We start from the raw sequence: 17,500 nt of genomic DNA, 5'->3' as shown, positions 1-17,500 counted from the left end.
TATGAATGAGGGCGGAGATCTGATCGACAAAATAACCGAAAGTTATTTTTTATGGGCGGAACTTCACATAAATAATACACCAGAAAATTAACATACATTGTATAAATCTATAGTAAAATCCGTTTAAGAATCTAAATAATTCGTGTACGTTACAGTTTTTGTCGAATAACCCACGACCGGAAGTTTAGATGCGTGGTTTCAAATCACTCGTGCCTCGCACTCGTGATACAATCCCTACGCATCGAAACTTCCGGCCGTGAGTTATTCGACAACAAACTAAAACGTATACGAATTATTTCTTAATTATACCACAGACTTTCGAATGAATTACCGATTGTTGCATGCGATGACCAATTATTTAGAAGCTACTATCTACTAATCAATCGATTAGTGGCGTATCCATGGGTAAGTATTTAAACTAAAAATAACTGGATTTCATTTTCAAGAGTTTAAATTGTCAATTTGACGAAAATATGTCACAAATGAGTTATTGTAATTGAAATTAATATACTAGAATATGCATATCGTATAACAGTTATGACTTGTACCATACAATAAACCCTATTCAAAAGCATAGAAATGAATATTATGGAACGGCCTGGTCGCGCATTATATTTTTATTTATTTAAAATTATATTTATTTTTTAATGGAACTTGATATCCACAGTAAAAAGCATTTCATGTTAACACAGAATCGTTTCTAATACATATTTTTATATCTCCGAACAAACTGTATTTTCCCTATCAGCCGATGTTTTGCGAACCTTCATGAAGGTATAAATTCAATTAATTAGTTCTACTAAGGTATCCGCAATTAAGACCACAAACACAAGAGAGGGTTCTAAAGTTATTATGCAGAAGTTGCATGAGGTGTATCTCCAAAAAATCTGATTTTCTACACAACAAAACATCACTCCTTATATAGTGCGCGAACAATATTAAAAAACATTGGCTATATAAGCATGTGCTAACTTATACAACGAAAGACATACACTACAATGCAATATTTGACTGACATATAAAAATACATCGGGTAAGAAATAAATATGACTAATTTTGTTAAATAAAACTTACATTTGCATAATCATAGCTGTTTGTTTGCACTTCAGTCCAGATCCCTTATTCGCACATCACGGTGACATCATACGGGAGACCATGGCTGGGCTGGACTGCTGATAAGGTCAACGATGGTTTTGTAAATAACCGTGGCCATGCTGACAATTGTGGTTGATGTGCAGGTGCACGATAAACATATAATTAAATAAATTAAAGTTAATTTTCATAATCATAGCTTCTTGTTTGTACTTCAGTCCAGATCCTTATCCCTAATTCGCATATCACGGTGACATCAAACGGGACTTCATGGAAGGACTCGAAAAGGTCAAAGAACTGGACTGCAGATAAGGTCAAAGATGGTATTGTAAATAACCAAGGCAGTGCTGACGATTGTGGATGTTGCGCAGCTCTCCTTAGACCGGCATGGGTGCAACTGACACTTAACAAGACTTGTATTGTGGAAAAGATTGTAGTTCTGGGACGTGCAGATGAAGGTGTGTAGAGATATACGCTTGATCAATACTAACATAAATTACGCAGGTTTATTGATATCATTTTACACAATAATATGACATGTCTAAAACTAACACACCCGATCGCCATTCAGAATCCGCTTGTTTTTGATTTTTTGTTTATTTTTCTCGAAAGCATGAGAAGCATAACAAATTTACAAAAACTATTTACAATAATGCATACAAGTAAAAGTACACATGCAAGAATACAAATAACGCATACAATGACCAGACGTTATAGTGAAGAAGAAATCGGAATCAATAAAATTATAGAAACGTTAATAAGTTAATATGTAAATAATACATTTCATTGGTAGATAATTATAGACGTATGTATATACGCTTTGTGAAATATGCATGACATATGTTAAAATTTTAAACGAGCCACTTCCCAAAGGTTGTATTCGTATTCTTATAAGAATGTTAAATTAAATAAAACACTTAACTCGACAGCCAATAGCCCTAATGCTTGATGAAGATTACCAGTATTAAGACAATCTTTGAAAAACCTGTGCGATGGTTATTGTCCTTTTAAAATATAAATGATAACATCTAAATTTCATATATATCTAAATCTCTCTCTCTCTCTCTCTCTCTCTCTCTCTCTCTCTCTCTCTCTCTCTCTCTCTCTCTCTCTCTATATATATATATATATATATATATATATATATATATATATATATATATATATATATATATATATATATATATATATATATGTTGTTTCACTTAAACTTAATAGTCAGCATCAGCAGTTTGATATACTAAACTGGATACACTAACCAGTATCCATTTAACTACAACGTTATAGCAAGTATATCAAAACGTACGTATAAATTGTTTTGAGCACATTTTCAGCAACATAAAGGTTTGGGCCGGGTTGCTCAAAGCACCGTTACGATAACATTTCCATTAAGCTTTACATCTGTTAAGTACACAAACGCATCGTAATTAAATCAGTCGTTAACTTAATACTCCTCAAAAAGCCAGCGTTATTTTGAGCAACCTCTTTTAACGTTTATGCTGACTTTAACAGGCACGTTATCATGTAATGGTCCTTAACGTTGCTTTGAGCAGCCCGGCATTTATAACAACAGAAACAAACGAAATGAACGATTATATAAATTCCACATTAATTGCATAGATAACACGTTTGTATGAATGGGCGTGACTTTATTATTCTGACGATTTTCAGTATGATCCTTATGCAGACTAAAAGGCTATGGGTTCAACTGACTATATCCCACAGCGAATATCACTTCTTTGGTGATGTCAAAAGTTCCAAGAGATTGTGCAGCTGAAGTCATCCCGATTTTACTTTAACTATTATTGCGTTATCCGTGCCTCATAGATATGTTCCTTTTTTCGGGACCGCGCGTTCATATGTTATTCCCAGGTATGCTCTAGGAAAGGGTCAGGTCTTAATGTGAATGCTGTTTTTTTTTTAAATCTGAAGTTGTTTGTCCATTATATACAACGAAGACATAATGTTATTGAATCCATTAAATAAATCATTTCATTTAGTGCATTTTTTTTAAATGCCACATTCACAATGTCGTCCGCAACTGTCGGAGCACATACACTTTTGCCGAGTAGACATACACTCTTTGTAATGTTTAAAAGCTGGCTTAACAGATCATCGATGGAGCGATTTCCTCTTTTTGTTCTGGTGAGGACCCTACAGTATCGGTAGCTCTCTACATTGGCGTAGAGAAACTGACGTGTTTTCATCCACATTATTTCTATACAGGTCAATATTTGATAGTATCAGCATGTATATCAGGCGCTCATGTCGCACCTGGCTTATTGAACTTCCAACGGAAACCGAGTTTTATCGTCCGAAAAACAAACATTTTCGGAGCGCGAAGCTCATCAAAAATACAGTCAAGCTAGTTCTAAATCCATATATCAATCTATTTCAACCTTACATAATGTAACGTTTAAGGGACCCAGTAAGATCATTTTATTCAGTAGTAATGGACTTGACGTTCATGACATGACTTATTTAGTCATTGTTTGGTTTGCTCTTCCTTATGTTCCCATCCTTGTGTACTTTATTTATTTCTCAATTTTTATGTTGCCTTGACTCATACAACCGCTTCTCAACATATGTTTTTACTCCCTGCATAGTATTTTGGATAGAGTGATGGAGCAATGCAATAAATGTTCATGCTTACTTTTATCTGGTCGACCAGCTTTTCCTTCGTTTCTATGTTTGTATGCATGGCTGATCTATGGTTAGTTCTACTATCATTTCCGAAACAAGGGTGATTTTGTCAAAGACATAATCAACAGCCTCCGTTATAGCTTGTTTCCACATTTCAGCAGATTTTGAAAGCAACAGATGATTTGTTTCACAATTTCCTCCCGATACGCAGATTCATTGAACACAAGTCCATCGCCTTGCTTTGCTTTGTGATGTCGTTTTCTCGCATTAAAGATGTCCACACACGGTGTCCGAGTTATTCTCCGGTTCCAGATTTTCGTCAAGCTGCATCAAATTCTCCTATTTGGGACGTCTGTGTTCCTGCCGGTATGAAACTTTCAGTGACTAATATTTGCATATGGCCGTCCGTCGCATCGTCATGTATCGATTGCCCTCCTTATGCGTTTATGTAGAGCGGTCAGGTGCTGGGTCCAGAATTGATTGAAGTGTGGTCTTTACGTTTTCCCCGGAACTGATGTTTCTGTACACTATCGAATAATGTCACACAAATGGTCGCATAATTTCGCCAAACATCATATGTGGTATTAACTCCTTAATAATAGCTGTATAGAACTTGCCCTTGTTACATCATATGTAAGATTTTTTTAAACTATTTCCAGAAATGAAATGTGATATATGACACTATTTTGGTCATACAAAAACTTTATTCAAGCAGCTAATACTATCTAGCTAAGTCATTAATATATTAATATGCATCGTACATGTTTGTATACTCGTTTATTGCAGAATCCACTCAGTTGTTCAACCTCACACTTTCACTGGGAAGACATAAGAAGTCACTTCAGGACGAAGCGCTCATTTTGCAAAATCGGTCTTATGCGATGAAAGTACTGGCTCCTCCAAGGGAACTAGATGCTGTTCGAGTTTCGGGTGGCACGGGACAAAACATCGATACCTATATGACTATATGCGAGATTATGCTATACCGACAAGCAGGTAAAGTGCTTTGAAGCTGACTGTTGTTTCGACGTATAGTAGTAATTAACCTTTTGATTTTGTTTTGTTTCAATACACGATATGTTCAGTGTTTGTACATGACGTCGCAACAGTAACGTGATATTTTCGCAATTGATACTTGTAAAGATGTATCATGTCCACGAACAAATTACTGTGCGGAGCGAGCTTATTTTAAATTATGTGGGGGGGACGTAAGATAGCTTTCATCATTTTTATTTAGATATTTTTCTTATTCTTATATACTAGGTACTTTATGATTTTTTGTTTTGTTAATTTGTATTCTTCTCTGTGTGTATGTCAACAAATGCCAACTTGGTCTTTGTAATTAAGACCTATATAACTGTGTTCACACCGATATCATGGCCCCTAGTGTTGCGCATAATTAAAAACGTATTGTTGCAAAAGTGCTGAAACAGTACAATATAAAGAAGTGAAACTCCAGCTGCTGGAGCAGTATTGCATTCTCATTAAAAACAATTAGTACAAGCATAATTACCAGTGTGTATAGTTATCTCCTAATTTTTTTTTAAATTTTTGTTCCAGCTGTCTAGCCCTAAGGTTTTACCTTAAACAATAGCTAATATAATGGTGAATAAATTTCCAACTAATAGACCTGAATGAATAAATCTAAACATTTCGTTTCCTTAGTTTAGAGAAACAGACCTATCTCTTAATTGTGTTAACTGTTGTGCAGTGTTTTTAATTTGAAATGCACATTTTTTATTCAATGAAGTTATTAACCAATTTCTGTATCATGAAATACTTATAGGTCTCTGATTTATAATGGCTAATTTACCTTGTTATTACTCCATGTTTTAAAGTAAATATATTTACATATTGTGTTGTTTATTGTTTTTGTCGTGGTCAGTTGTATGACTCGCGTTACCATACATTATTGTGATTATGAGAACAGATATTTTAATGTTCATAATTTTAAATCACGCCGAATGTCTAGTTTCAACATATGTGGAGTTTCAGACAAAAGCATTCGTTTCTTACCGACATATGTTTATATTTTACTGCCTTGCTGTTGCTATGTTTCAAACAAGACTTCAAACTATTTATCAACACAATCACATAGGCAGACTATTTTGTGTTGACAATTGTCACATCCGTCACTGAAGTTATGTTAATATAAACATTATGATGTGTTTGGTAATTTTCATTAACAACATGTTTTAAATCTTAAAACTTAAATGATTCTCAGCAACTTTCTAACCCCAGTCGTTTGTTAAACATCCGTTTATTTCCCGTACAAAACTAATGAGCCATTCTGTGGCACGTGTAGTGAGAAAGTCCTTGGGTCTTCTATTAAATTCATATATATTTTTATGCGGTTGATCATGAAATAAGACTACCGAGAGATTGCGAGACTTAAAATAACACATTAAACTTTTTATTGTTTTAAAGTTCAGAGAAAACATCGATAAAGAGTATGGAGGCAGTGCCTAAGCAGTCAATAAGGCTGAAATAATGATATCTTCTAAGTACTGGAATATGCGCAGATATAAAATTGTTATTTATTCCAGACTGTCTACCCGGAAAGTACGGTGTAAACTGTTCCAATGAGTGTCATTGTCTTTCCGGACCATGTGAAAGTGTCACGGGAACATGCATGCCCGCTTTATGCAAAGACGGCTGGAGAGGACCCACCTGTAATAAAAGTAAGACTAACTATATAATAATCAAGATTGTGACCGATACACACTAATTAAGCACATTTGCGCTTTGAAATTTATTACACTTTTATGGAATTCTCACTAAGTTATGAGATTGAAATTAGTTAATTGAAAAATAATTGTAAATAGCTTACCGTATAGCATTTTTGCAGGTGTGATAACAGGAAATACGTTTGCAATGATCGTTTTAAGTACGGCTATGAATACATGTAGATTATTCGATATTGCAATAGCACAGTCATATCCAATACGTTACTGTCTTACATATAACAAGCTAGTCATATAAATTACCATAACGCCAATAAGAGCCGTCGAACATCAACTTGATAAATGCGAAAATAATAACATGTTAACCACTTTTGCCATGATTAAATTACATACATTCGGGTCATTATTCATGAATAAACATAAATCTTACATTTGTTAGTGTGTCATAACTATTAAAGAGTGTACGTGAAATTGTATGCGCTATGTGTATCTGCTTCATATTTACTTGATGTATAGCTACAGTTATGACTTACAGCGTTCAGCGCTTTGACTGATAATAGATGATCAACGTTTTATGATTGCAGCCTGCAAATCTGGCATATTTGGTTCTTACTGCAACTTCATATGTCATTGTCACAACAATGTTACTTGTAATCCTTCTGACGGTAGCTGTCCCAATAATCAGTGCTCAGCTTGATGGACACATAAAAACTGACTGTAGTGTAGGCAGGTGACAACATCAGGAATATCATCTTCTTTATTTTGTATGTTCAACTTTTGGTGAACGATTTATATCAAATAAAATTAAGGTTAAGCTGGTTCATTTTTTTTCTACAGTCGCGTTAATTGCGTGACAACTATTTTTGCGTTTCGCGTCGTTGGTCAATATTATTTTGTTTATACTTTAACGAAATTATGTTTTTGAATTTTGTATCGCAGCGTACGTACTTCTTGAATACCTTTAAACTATTGCTCAAACCTTTTTAAGTGGATTATTATTGTTTAGTTTTGATCGAGGTATGTTTGGTTTCAGCTGTGCCAGGGTGAAGAAGCAACGGGGTTTTCAGGGGTTAAAACATGGGCTAGGCAGAATGTAAATACACCGTTAACAACTATAATTTTTCAAATATCTTAAGTTATTGAAATATATTTGAAGTTTTTGAAATATATTTGCAAAATCTTAAGTCAATAAAAAACAGTTTTTCTTGCAGTTTGTGCCGGTATCTTAAGGTATAAGAATCTATCATTGAATACGTCTGAAATCAGTGACACAATTTGGCGTTGCGTGAAGCATAACCGTGCAGTACACATGGCATTTTTTAATAAGAACACACTCTTACTAAATAAAGTAATTATGTTGTATTTCAACTCACCCTAATCAGCATTTAAATCAGTCTTTTATGCTCTATTTGAAATTTTTAAGAAAATGTGTTTAAAAAAATTATTTGAAAGAAGAAAACTACCACTTACCGGTATTTACATCAATTTAAGTTTAATGAGGAAACCCACAGTCACGTGATCCTGCACCTTAGTGTATTCTCCTGCCATTTTCGACAAGGGGAGTATTGTAAAAATTCTTCTTGTAAATGTCCCGACATGTGCGCCTGTGTGGATACAAAATAATTGTAGCGTGGGTACGATAGCAATATGAGGCATACGTCAGCTATACGGTTGATATTGGTGTTCATCATAGTGTCTAGCGCGAGAATACAAGTTCGTAATAGTATGCGAATTTTATGATTTGCTTTAAAAAAATTTAATGAATACATGCTGAATAATGCTGAATCAATTTTATTTCATTCAATCGTTGTGCTACTACCACGATACTAATATTGTCAAGTACAAACACTTATTTTTCAGCGTCTATGTTAAGTTCATGGTCAACGCTATCAACGAAAATTGCTTTAGCACTACTTATAATGCTCAATATACTATTTCATAGCTTGCGATCCTGGGTACTTTGGCAAGAACTGCTCCTCTGCTTGTCATTGTTACAACGGTTCAAGCTGTCACCGTGTGTCTGGCCACTGTCCTGATGGTCAGTGTGAAACTGGCTGGACTCAAAGTAACTGCAGCGTAGGTAAGACTTTTATTGTCCATTGGTGCCTCTTCAATTATTATTCAGAGCATTTTAGAATGTGTTTGCGGAAAATCGTTTGACTGTATTGTTACTGTAAATAATGAATGCTACTCAACTTTATCATATACAGCTATTGTTGTTTCCTCTATTCTTCTACTTTGATGATCTCTTTGGTTGATTAAAAGCAACTGTAGCGTCGGTAAGATGTAATATTTACACCTTGTGGCAGCTAAATAAATCATTATGTAGCATTGTATGATGTGTATGCATGCAAAACAGTTTTATGATGTTGAATGCAATGCAAAGCTTCTTACAGATACACTTTACTTATGAGAATTGCTATCTTATTATCTGTTTTGTTTGTCTTTTTAAGCGTGTGAAAAGGGCAATTTTGGTACAAACTGTTCCTTCAACTGTCATTGTCTAAATGGCGAAACATGTGACCACATTTCTGGCCGCTGTCTTAATGACCAATGTGCGCCAGGGTGGACTCTTCGTAACTGTAGCGCTAGTACGATTAAATATTGTCGATTATTAATCAAATGTTTCACGCGTGTTATGATATTAATAAAATGGGGCATGCGTAAAAAAAATGTTGAATTATATCAACTGGTAATTACAACTACAATTTTGAACGGTTTTTCCATGTAATAGATACATTTTACTTCGTTAATTATAACGTTTTATTACCGATGGCCACTGTTCAGATGATCAATGTGCCCCTGGGTGGAGTACTAGTAACTGTAGCGTTGGTAAGATTTTAACTGTTTGATATATGACAGTCAAATGTTTTATTTTATCCTTTCTATGGTGTTTGCAAAGCTGTCTCTGCATGAACAATATGTATAATTTCAAACAAGCATACTTCTGACTATTTCGTGACATGATTATAGATCTTAGTTTACTTTTACTGCATAGCTACTCATTACTGCATCTTGCTGTCCATTTACCGCATGCAATCAATGGTTATTTGGTTTGAGCTGCTCCTCAGAGTGTCATTGCCTACACGGTGCCAACTGTAACCATGTCGTCGGTAACTATCCCGATGAGCTATGTGCGCCTGGGTGGACTAACAGTACCTGTAGCGTTGGTAAGATTTAAACAACAAGATTATTCCTAGCACGATATTTAACTCATTCATATGTATGTTTTAATTTAATAGCGTGTAAAGAAAACATGCAAATGTACAGTATACATATTTACTAAATAGACCTTTTCAAAAGTATGTTGCTACTGCCGTTTGATAGGATAGTAATTCTCATGCGATCAAGGACACTTTTTGCGTGCTTAGCTCATAAGCATATCATTTTTATATTGCTTTATTTCGGCCAATGTCCAAATGGTGTGAATGGTTATTTTGTCCCGTTTTGGACACACAAGCTTGTAACATGGGTAGGTTGAAAACCGTAAGTAATGCAATCAACATTTTTTCAAAAAGTATTTTTTTTTACATTAAAATTTTCCTGACTGTCACTTTGATCAAATTGAGTCAACTTTGGAATCAAAATAAAACTAGCCAAAAAAAAATTAAAACTTTAAGATGTCGCAGAAATATATGAGCCTGTAAACGATATGAAAGTTGTTGTCCAAATGACAGTTTGGAGCGCCTTTATAAAGATGTGAATTCGAATGGATGCACTGCTTTTAATGCCTACTATGTTTATTTCATTTCATGCGTTGTTTTCGAATGGTGGTTTTGACCTTGGTTCAGTGCGATAATTTTATGCAGCGGCAAAGTGACTTCCAAATGAATTGCGCAAATATACGTGTGTTAGGAAATGAAAATTTACAACAACGGTTTAACGCGTTTATTGACGATTAAAACGATTTAATCGTATAACTTATAACTATTTTATGTTGTCTTTACTGTCAACTTAATATTAAATAATGGTCAGTGAAGTGGGAAGTAGTTGTATTAGCGCGTCTTATCTGCTGTGTACTGAATTGTTTATGCTTTATTGTCAGAAAGTACTATTATTTATGGTATATATTTAAAAACAGGGGAAACAAAAACAATAATAAAAACTGTCTTACCAAAAAAAAATAATTAATTATAGCCGGTGAGTTTGAAACACAGCTCCAAAAAGAAAGCTTTTTTTATATAAAAAAGAGCGTAGTTGTGTTAACACCAACGCATTTACTTAATACATCAGGTAATAACGGTAAATGTTTTCGCGGTGCTCTATAAAATAATACTTATTAAAATGACGGACGCCAATTGATGTCCTGAAAAGTTCTTCAGTCCTTTAAATATTACTGGCGTGTCCGTAGAGTTCTTGTATGACTTGCACCAGCCCATCGTCAATATTGAATCCTCTTATAACATACCATAGGCCATCATGGCACACACGGTCGACAGCTTTCTTAAAATCAATAAATTTATGAAATAGATCATGACAGTGTTGCAGGTGTTACTCAATGATGATTCTGCAGTTTAATATTTGTTCCACTGTGCTCCGCTCAGCTCTGAATCCAGCCTGCTCTTCGCCCACAAGTTGCGGGGCATTATCTTTTTGCATAGTGTCGTAATTGCTGCAGTCGTTGCCTCTCATCCGTGCTTAATAAGCCTGAAAGGGACGCTGTCTACTCCGGAAGATGTTACTACCTTAAGACTTTAGACTGCCTCTTCCACCCCTGCCTTAATTAGGGGTGGACGTTTGTTGCCCGCGTCTGGTCTGGGATCGTTCTGAAGAAGATTGTTGAAGTGGATAGTTGTAGAGGTCACTGCAGTTTTCAATCCATCTGTTTATGACTGCGGCACTCTCGGTGAGGAGATTTCCGTAAGCGTCTGATATAACACTGACCTAGGGCTTTCTGATCATTGTGATGGTCTTGAGGATTATTTAGGCCTACTTGATGATGCCCGCGGTCATCTCTTTGTCGATGATGATTCGTGGTTCCTAAATCCATTCCCCCTTGTCTCTTTCATCTTTTTCCTCGCCTCACTGTTCGCTTTCTGGTTATTGCCCTAGAGTCGAGGCTGGTGTACGTCTCATGCCTCAGCGCTCTTCTTTGGTCACATAGATCCATGACTTCGGTCGTCACCCTTGGCTTGATCTTCCTTCTCTCTCTCCAAAACACTTCTTCGGCCGATGACAGAAGGACACCCTCGATGTTGTTGCTGATGGTCTCGATAGCATTGTCTACGATTTTCAGGGCTGTAAACTTGCCCTCTGTTATAACTGGATCTTTCAATTTTTCCAAGACAAATTTAAATCGAGGGTTCGTTGTGATGCGCTCGCATCAGGAAACGCTCTTGTGTTCGCCTGGTTAATGCCTGACTTTATCCGTTGCGGCGCCAGCATGACATAGATCTGGTTTTGTACTTGCCCGTTTTAAACATGCCATGTCGATGCTTTGGACGGTTTGTGTGGGTGAATCTTGTTGGCCAGGGTATGTTGATGGCTTCTTGCGAACTAAAGAAGTATCAAACCTCAAGCCAAATATACTTACTGTCCCTCACAAGTCTTGGTAAGTGTCTGGTCCAGCCTTTGCGTTTTAGTCGCCTTGGGCAACGAGGCTTCCTTTCTTTGGGACCTTGACTATGGTGCGCTCTAATTTTACATAAAACGCTTCAATCTCCTCGTCTTTGTAGTAAGCTGTTGGTGCGTAGACCAGGATAATTGTGATGTTGTGGGGTTTCGTTGATAAATGGATGGACATAAGTCTGCTTGAGGCAACTGATTACGTTTTTGACTATCTCCATCCTTACGATAAAAGCAAACCCTTGGCGATGTATTAAATCCTCACCGCTTGACCATGTTTTATGCCCTTCGTCTGTTGATGTTTCTCCGAATCCTAGCCACCATATCTCGGCTAGTCCGATGATGTCAATAGTTTACCATTGAACAATGAACTCGGGCGTCAGTTCATGGTTCAATGGCAAACTATTGACAATGGTTTCTGTACACGTTAATATGTATTGCGTTCATTAATTTCTTTTAATGCTCTAACTAAGTTCAAACGTTTTGCTTCTAATATTACTTCATCGAATGCAAATCACCGTCTCTGTCGATTATTGGATTGAACTGCTCCTCAAATAATTAACTTTGCTCTAACTAAGTTCAAACGTTTTTCTTCTAATATTACTTCATCGACTGCAAATCACAAATATACCGTCTCTGTCGATTATTGGATTGAACTGCTCCTAAAATAATTAACATTGCTTTTAAGGAGTAAGCTTTAACCGCATGGTGGAAAAAGGCAATTCTAGCGTGTGTAATATGAAAAAAAATATTCCAGTATAATGTATACACCCTGCAAATATGAAATATTTTCAACTATGTTTGAATGTTTGTCGTACGTACACAAACATGTAATGACCCCTGCAAGCACATTAACAGACTACTTGCATACAAAATTTGCCACTTTAAAGGTGATTGTAGTCCATCCTTTGCAATGTAGTGTTATTTGATGTTTTAATATTTTTGTTAAGTATGAACACATCGAGGTCGCCTTGGCGTATTTGTTATGGTGCAGATCTTTTTGAGCTTCTTTTAGATCTCTCCCCTAAGACACCAAGCACTGGTTCTATGAAGAAATGGTACTCAAGAGCGTTTCAATAAGCGTTATAGCTTAACAAAGTGTTTAGCTCAATTTATTTTATGCTTTCCGGTGGTTTATAGAGAAATATCAGTGAAATAAAAGTGGTATTTCACTGTTTCAAACAGTGAAACATAACAGTGAAAAATATCGTTATTTTTCACTGTTTCAGTTAGATACTGGAACTACTTCCCCAATAACCCCATGGTGAGCCTCAATTGCAATTTTCATTCAAGGGAGACTAGTCTACTTGAACCTGAAACACACATTTACCTCCCTTAAACATAATTATTTCGTCTGCTGCTTAACTCTTTAACAACAATGGATGAATTGGAAAACAATGAAATAAATCTTCTTTTCTCAAGTATCTTTGACTTTGATGACTTTTTTAATGAAATAAATGAACAAGATGATGACAGCGCTTCAAAATCACAAGAAATAACATCAGCAGCACCAACAGCAGGAGCAGCAACATCAGCCCCACATCCACTGGTAACAGCATCAACACAGGAAGAAAAAGAACAAAACCCAACATCAACACCAACAAGGAATTTCAGATCTGTAAGTGTGGATAGCTTTCTGCTTGAAAACGAAAATTTAAATACAAAAAAGAAAACCGACAATGACATCAGACTTTTCAAAACTTTCCTAAAAAGTCACAAAAATGAGGCAAGAAATATTGAAACTATACCTCCTCATGAATTGAACCCTCTGGTCTGCGAGTTTTTGTTGGGTGTGACTAAAAAAGATGGATCAGAGTATGAACCCACATCTTTGAGGGCATTTTTAAGCTCAATCGACAGGCATTTAAGGCACATGAACTACAAGCACTCTTTGATAAATGACCCTGAATTTGCCAAAGTGAGGGAAGTATTAAAAAGTAAACAAAAAGCTCTGAAAAAAGAAGGTTATGGAAATAAACCGCATCAAGCCCAGGCATTAACAAATGAACATATTGAAGCTATGTACGCAGCTAAAACTCTGGGAGAATCAAGCCCAAGAGCTCTATTACACTCACTGTGGCTTATATGTACAACCCATTTTGGGATTAGAACCGGCAAGGAAATTCACACCCTATGCTGGGGTGATGTCAGCCTTGGAATCGATTTTGAAACTGGTGAAGAATTCATCACCTTCGACACTGAGCGTCAGACAAAAACCCGTACTGGTGAAAATCCTAGGGATATAAGGTGATTTTCCTACTTTAATATATTTGTACACAAATCTGAATTGATAATTTTTTATTTATATAAAAACTGGTACTGTTTATAAAATATTTAAATGGAATTTTTCTTTAGTAAAAATAATACAAACATGGAGGATATTTGTTGGTTAAGGTAGAATATCGATTTTATTTCACGAGTGATCATAGAAATTATTATTTTTACGAGTGGCGAAGCCACAATTGAAAATATATATTTTCTATTATCACAAGTGAATTTATAGACCTTTTTTTTACAATATAATTCTTATTTGTATTATTAATATACAGTAGACTTCACTTTTGGTGGAATAGTATTTAATTTAAACAAAACATTTAATGCAACACACATTTTAACTATTCATAGGAAAGTCAAGCCACGGGCATATGCAGTTCCCGAACAACCTGACAGAGATCCGGTGCATCTCTACAAGCTATATGCCGACAAACGCCCTGTTGACATGATGACAGAAGACAGCCCCTTCTTCTTAACTCCTGGCAACAAGACACAGCAATGCTGGTTCAGGAAGTCTGCCATGGGAATAAACAAGCTATACAGCATAATGACTGAGATGAAAACAGATGCTGGTATTCAAGAGCCAAGAATCACCCCATACAGGTCAAAACCCCATATTATATACACTACTTTCATAACAAGACTAAAATATATAATAAAAATCACTTACCTCCCATTTATTAAATAGGTGTTGTTTGTCCAATTTACATGCTACAACACTCAAAATTTTAATTCATAAAATCTCCTGTACTCGACTAGTACTATTCCTCTACTTTCCGGTTCCATTACATCCAGTACTTGACAGACCACCATGTATTTATTGAAGTGTTTCAAGAGCACACAAAACAATTACAACTTATATCTTATGTAATATGTCATGTGTACCGTTGAATATTGATTTTATTTTTACCATAGATATAAACTTTTTTCAGTGCAAGAAAGCACTTGATTCAGAAGCTGAATGACGAGAATGTTCCTGCTCATCAAATAATACAGATTTCAGGGCACAGAAATATTAACAGCTTAAATAATTACAGCAGTTTGAACAAGGAACAGTCAAAAAATATTTCAAAAATACTTTCTCATTCAAACCAGTCAGTTGAAAAGCACAACCGCACAGCCACTGCCACTGCGTCAGCCACACCTGCATCAAGTGATTTTCCGATGGCCCGAGGATTTTTTGTCAACTCACATTTCCAGGGCAATGTAACATTTAATTTTCACAACTCTGAATCTTACATGGGCCTTTCCCAGACACAGAACGTAGTCAATCACCAGAGGCAATCTCCATCCCGTACACCGGCGGTAACCGCAGATTCCCCTGTACAGCGACACTACAAGCGAATCCGTCTTATTGCAGAGAGTGACAGTGATTGATATCGAAACCATTTAGCACAAAAACACTGTTGAAATATGTTTGCGTTCCTAGTTTAATCCAGTTATGTGTTATTAATCCAGCAAGTCGTAAAAGTGTTGTTCAACATGGCGAGCACTTTCGTAACTTTGAGATCAGTTGAATACACAAATTACTACGCCAGTATATGCAACACTATTAATTTCATAATAATTTAAATTAAACTATTGTTTGTAATAATATTGAATGTATAAAGTATGAAAAAGATATATGTTGAATAAAACATTGATTTTAATAGTAATACACTTTTTACAGATGTGAACTATTTTCTTGTGTAGTAAGTTCTGTGTGCGTTCTAAAAATTGAGGCACCCCACGGGGAAACTTAATGAGGCAAATTCGGAAAATTAACAAAACTACAAAAATAAGCATAAAATAAAAAGAAAATTTGTTGGTTTCGGTAGCATATCGAATTTAATTCACTCGTGATCATAGAAAAAAATATTTTCACTCGTGGCTACGCCACTCGTGAAAATATAAATTTCTATGATCACTCGTGAATTAAATTCGATATGCTACCGAAACCAACAAATATCCTCTATATCATATACGCCAGAACACATCAACAAATTTAAGATACTAAAATATGAAAACAATTATAGCTATTCATAAGTTGGGTCAGATTTCACATCATTTTTGAGTAAAATGATCATCTTGGAATTGTGACAACGGATAAACCTGTGCTATGTTTCCGGACACTATCCGGATGTTATTTTGCCTATGTAAGGAAATATATAATTTTTTCCATTGGTGAAATTTACATAAACGAAGATTATTAAATCAATACATTTATTCTAATTATTCATTTTGACATCGTCAGTTTAATCAAATGTAGGTAACACTTTAATTTAAATATTTGGATTGACATGTTTATGATTGTGCATCCGATTAAAATATACTGTCAACACATTTCAAATACAAATGATACAAAGGGATTTGTAAAAGGGCACTATTTTTTGTTTATGAGTTTGTTAAAGCTGATTTTTATAAATTATTGAACAAGAAGCTCCGACACGTAATGCCATGTAGGTGTATGGGAATAACATGTAGCTTAGACTGTGAAACACTTCACATATCAGGTCGTTACACTTTCTTAAAGCGGAATGTCAATCTTAACACTGACAAGGCGCAGCAAGGGCCTAAAAGCACATAACATATTGTTTATCCAACTTGAAAACTTATAGATTTAAGCTAAACATATCTATGTTCTTATTTGATGCTTTTCTGCAATTTTTACATACTCGTGCGAAGTTTTTTTTCTCAATTAGTAGCGATTTGGAAAATCTTCTACACTTCTGCAAAGATGTTCTTGGAGTCAGAAAATTTACATTCAGTGTAGCCGTTTACGGCGACTTGGTTGGTAGCCGTGATGATAGGTGTGTACGTATAGTAAAAGATTGGTTTCAAATAACTTCAAGTGACAATATTATATTAAGAACGAAATTGGAAGATTGTTTGATTTACTTGAATGATTCTAAACAAAATTGCAATGTTTAATTGTGTTATATATTCAATTTTTTAATTAAACGCTGATATTACTATGTATTCACCATAACTACTTAAATAATATATGAGTGCGTTTTTTCTCTTCTTTTAAAATTAAAATTGTTATTTTATCATATTTATAACAACGACATTAACAATGGTTCCAAATATACCTACACACACTGTGGACATGTGAGATAAAACTAATTGTGCTTAAATATATTTAAACACATCCATGCTAGATTATATTATTTATGCACGTACCACTTACTATCTTTACGTACTTGTTATTATCATTGTGTTTAAGGCAAAACTGATAAGTGTATGTGCAATAAATAATATTC

At 35.2% G+C, this 17,500-nt stretch overlaps 3 protein-coding genes across 3 annotated transcripts in view; all 3 read left to right on the top strand.

Moving 5' to 3' along the window:
• The window catches only part of LOC127878848 (uncharacterized), a 9,457-nt gene extending 4,154 nt beyond the window's left edge, over positions 1 to 5,303 (top strand). The window contains exons 2-4 of the mRNA XM_052425372.1: positions 1,311 to 1,550; positions 4,522 to 4,731; positions 5,296 to 5,303. Coding sequence (XP_052281332.1) covers positions 1,311 to 1,550; positions 4,522 to 4,731; positions 5,296 to 5,303 — 458 coding nt within the window. The remainder of the gene's footprint in view (positions 1 to 1,310; positions 1,551 to 4,521; positions 4,732 to 5,295) is intronic.
• A 1,028-nt stretch (positions 5,304 to 6,331) lies between these two features.
• Positions 6,332 to 17,500, top strand: part of LOC127877046 (multiple epidermal growth factor-like domains protein 11) — an 18,384-nt gene continuing 7,215 nt past the window's right edge. The window contains exons 1-2 of the mRNA XM_052422651.1: positions 6,332 to 6,416; positions 8,362 to 8,499. Of these exons, the coding sequence (XP_052278611.1) occupies positions 6,368 to 6,416; positions 8,362 to 8,499 (187 nt within the window). The 5' untranslated portion in view covers positions 6,332 to 6,367. The remainder of the gene's footprint in view (positions 6,417 to 8,361; positions 8,500 to 17,500) is intronic.
• On the top strand, positions 13,111 to 15,913 carry LOC127877044 (uncharacterized). The gene is made up of 3 exons (XM_052422649.1): positions 13,111 to 14,231; positions 14,610 to 14,861; positions 15,191 to 15,913. Exons 1-3 carry the CDS (start codon positions 13,363 to 13,365, stop codon positions 15,633 to 15,635), a joined length of 1,566 nt encoding a protein of 521 aa, XP_052278609.1. The 5' UTR covers positions 13,111 to 13,362; the 3' UTR covers positions 15,636 to 15,913.

Source organism: Dreissena polymorpha, chromosome 4 (assembly GCF_020536995.1).
Source record: "Dreissena polymorpha isolate Duluth1 chromosome 4, UMN_Dpol_1.0, whole genome shotgun sequence".
In the NCBI taxonomy this organism is placed as follows: domain Eukaryota; kingdom Metazoa; phylum Mollusca; class Bivalvia; order Myida; family Dreissenidae; genus Dreissena; species Dreissena polymorpha.
Note: the sequence above shows the minus strand (reverse complement) of the source record. Positions and strands in the feature narration are given on the sequence as shown.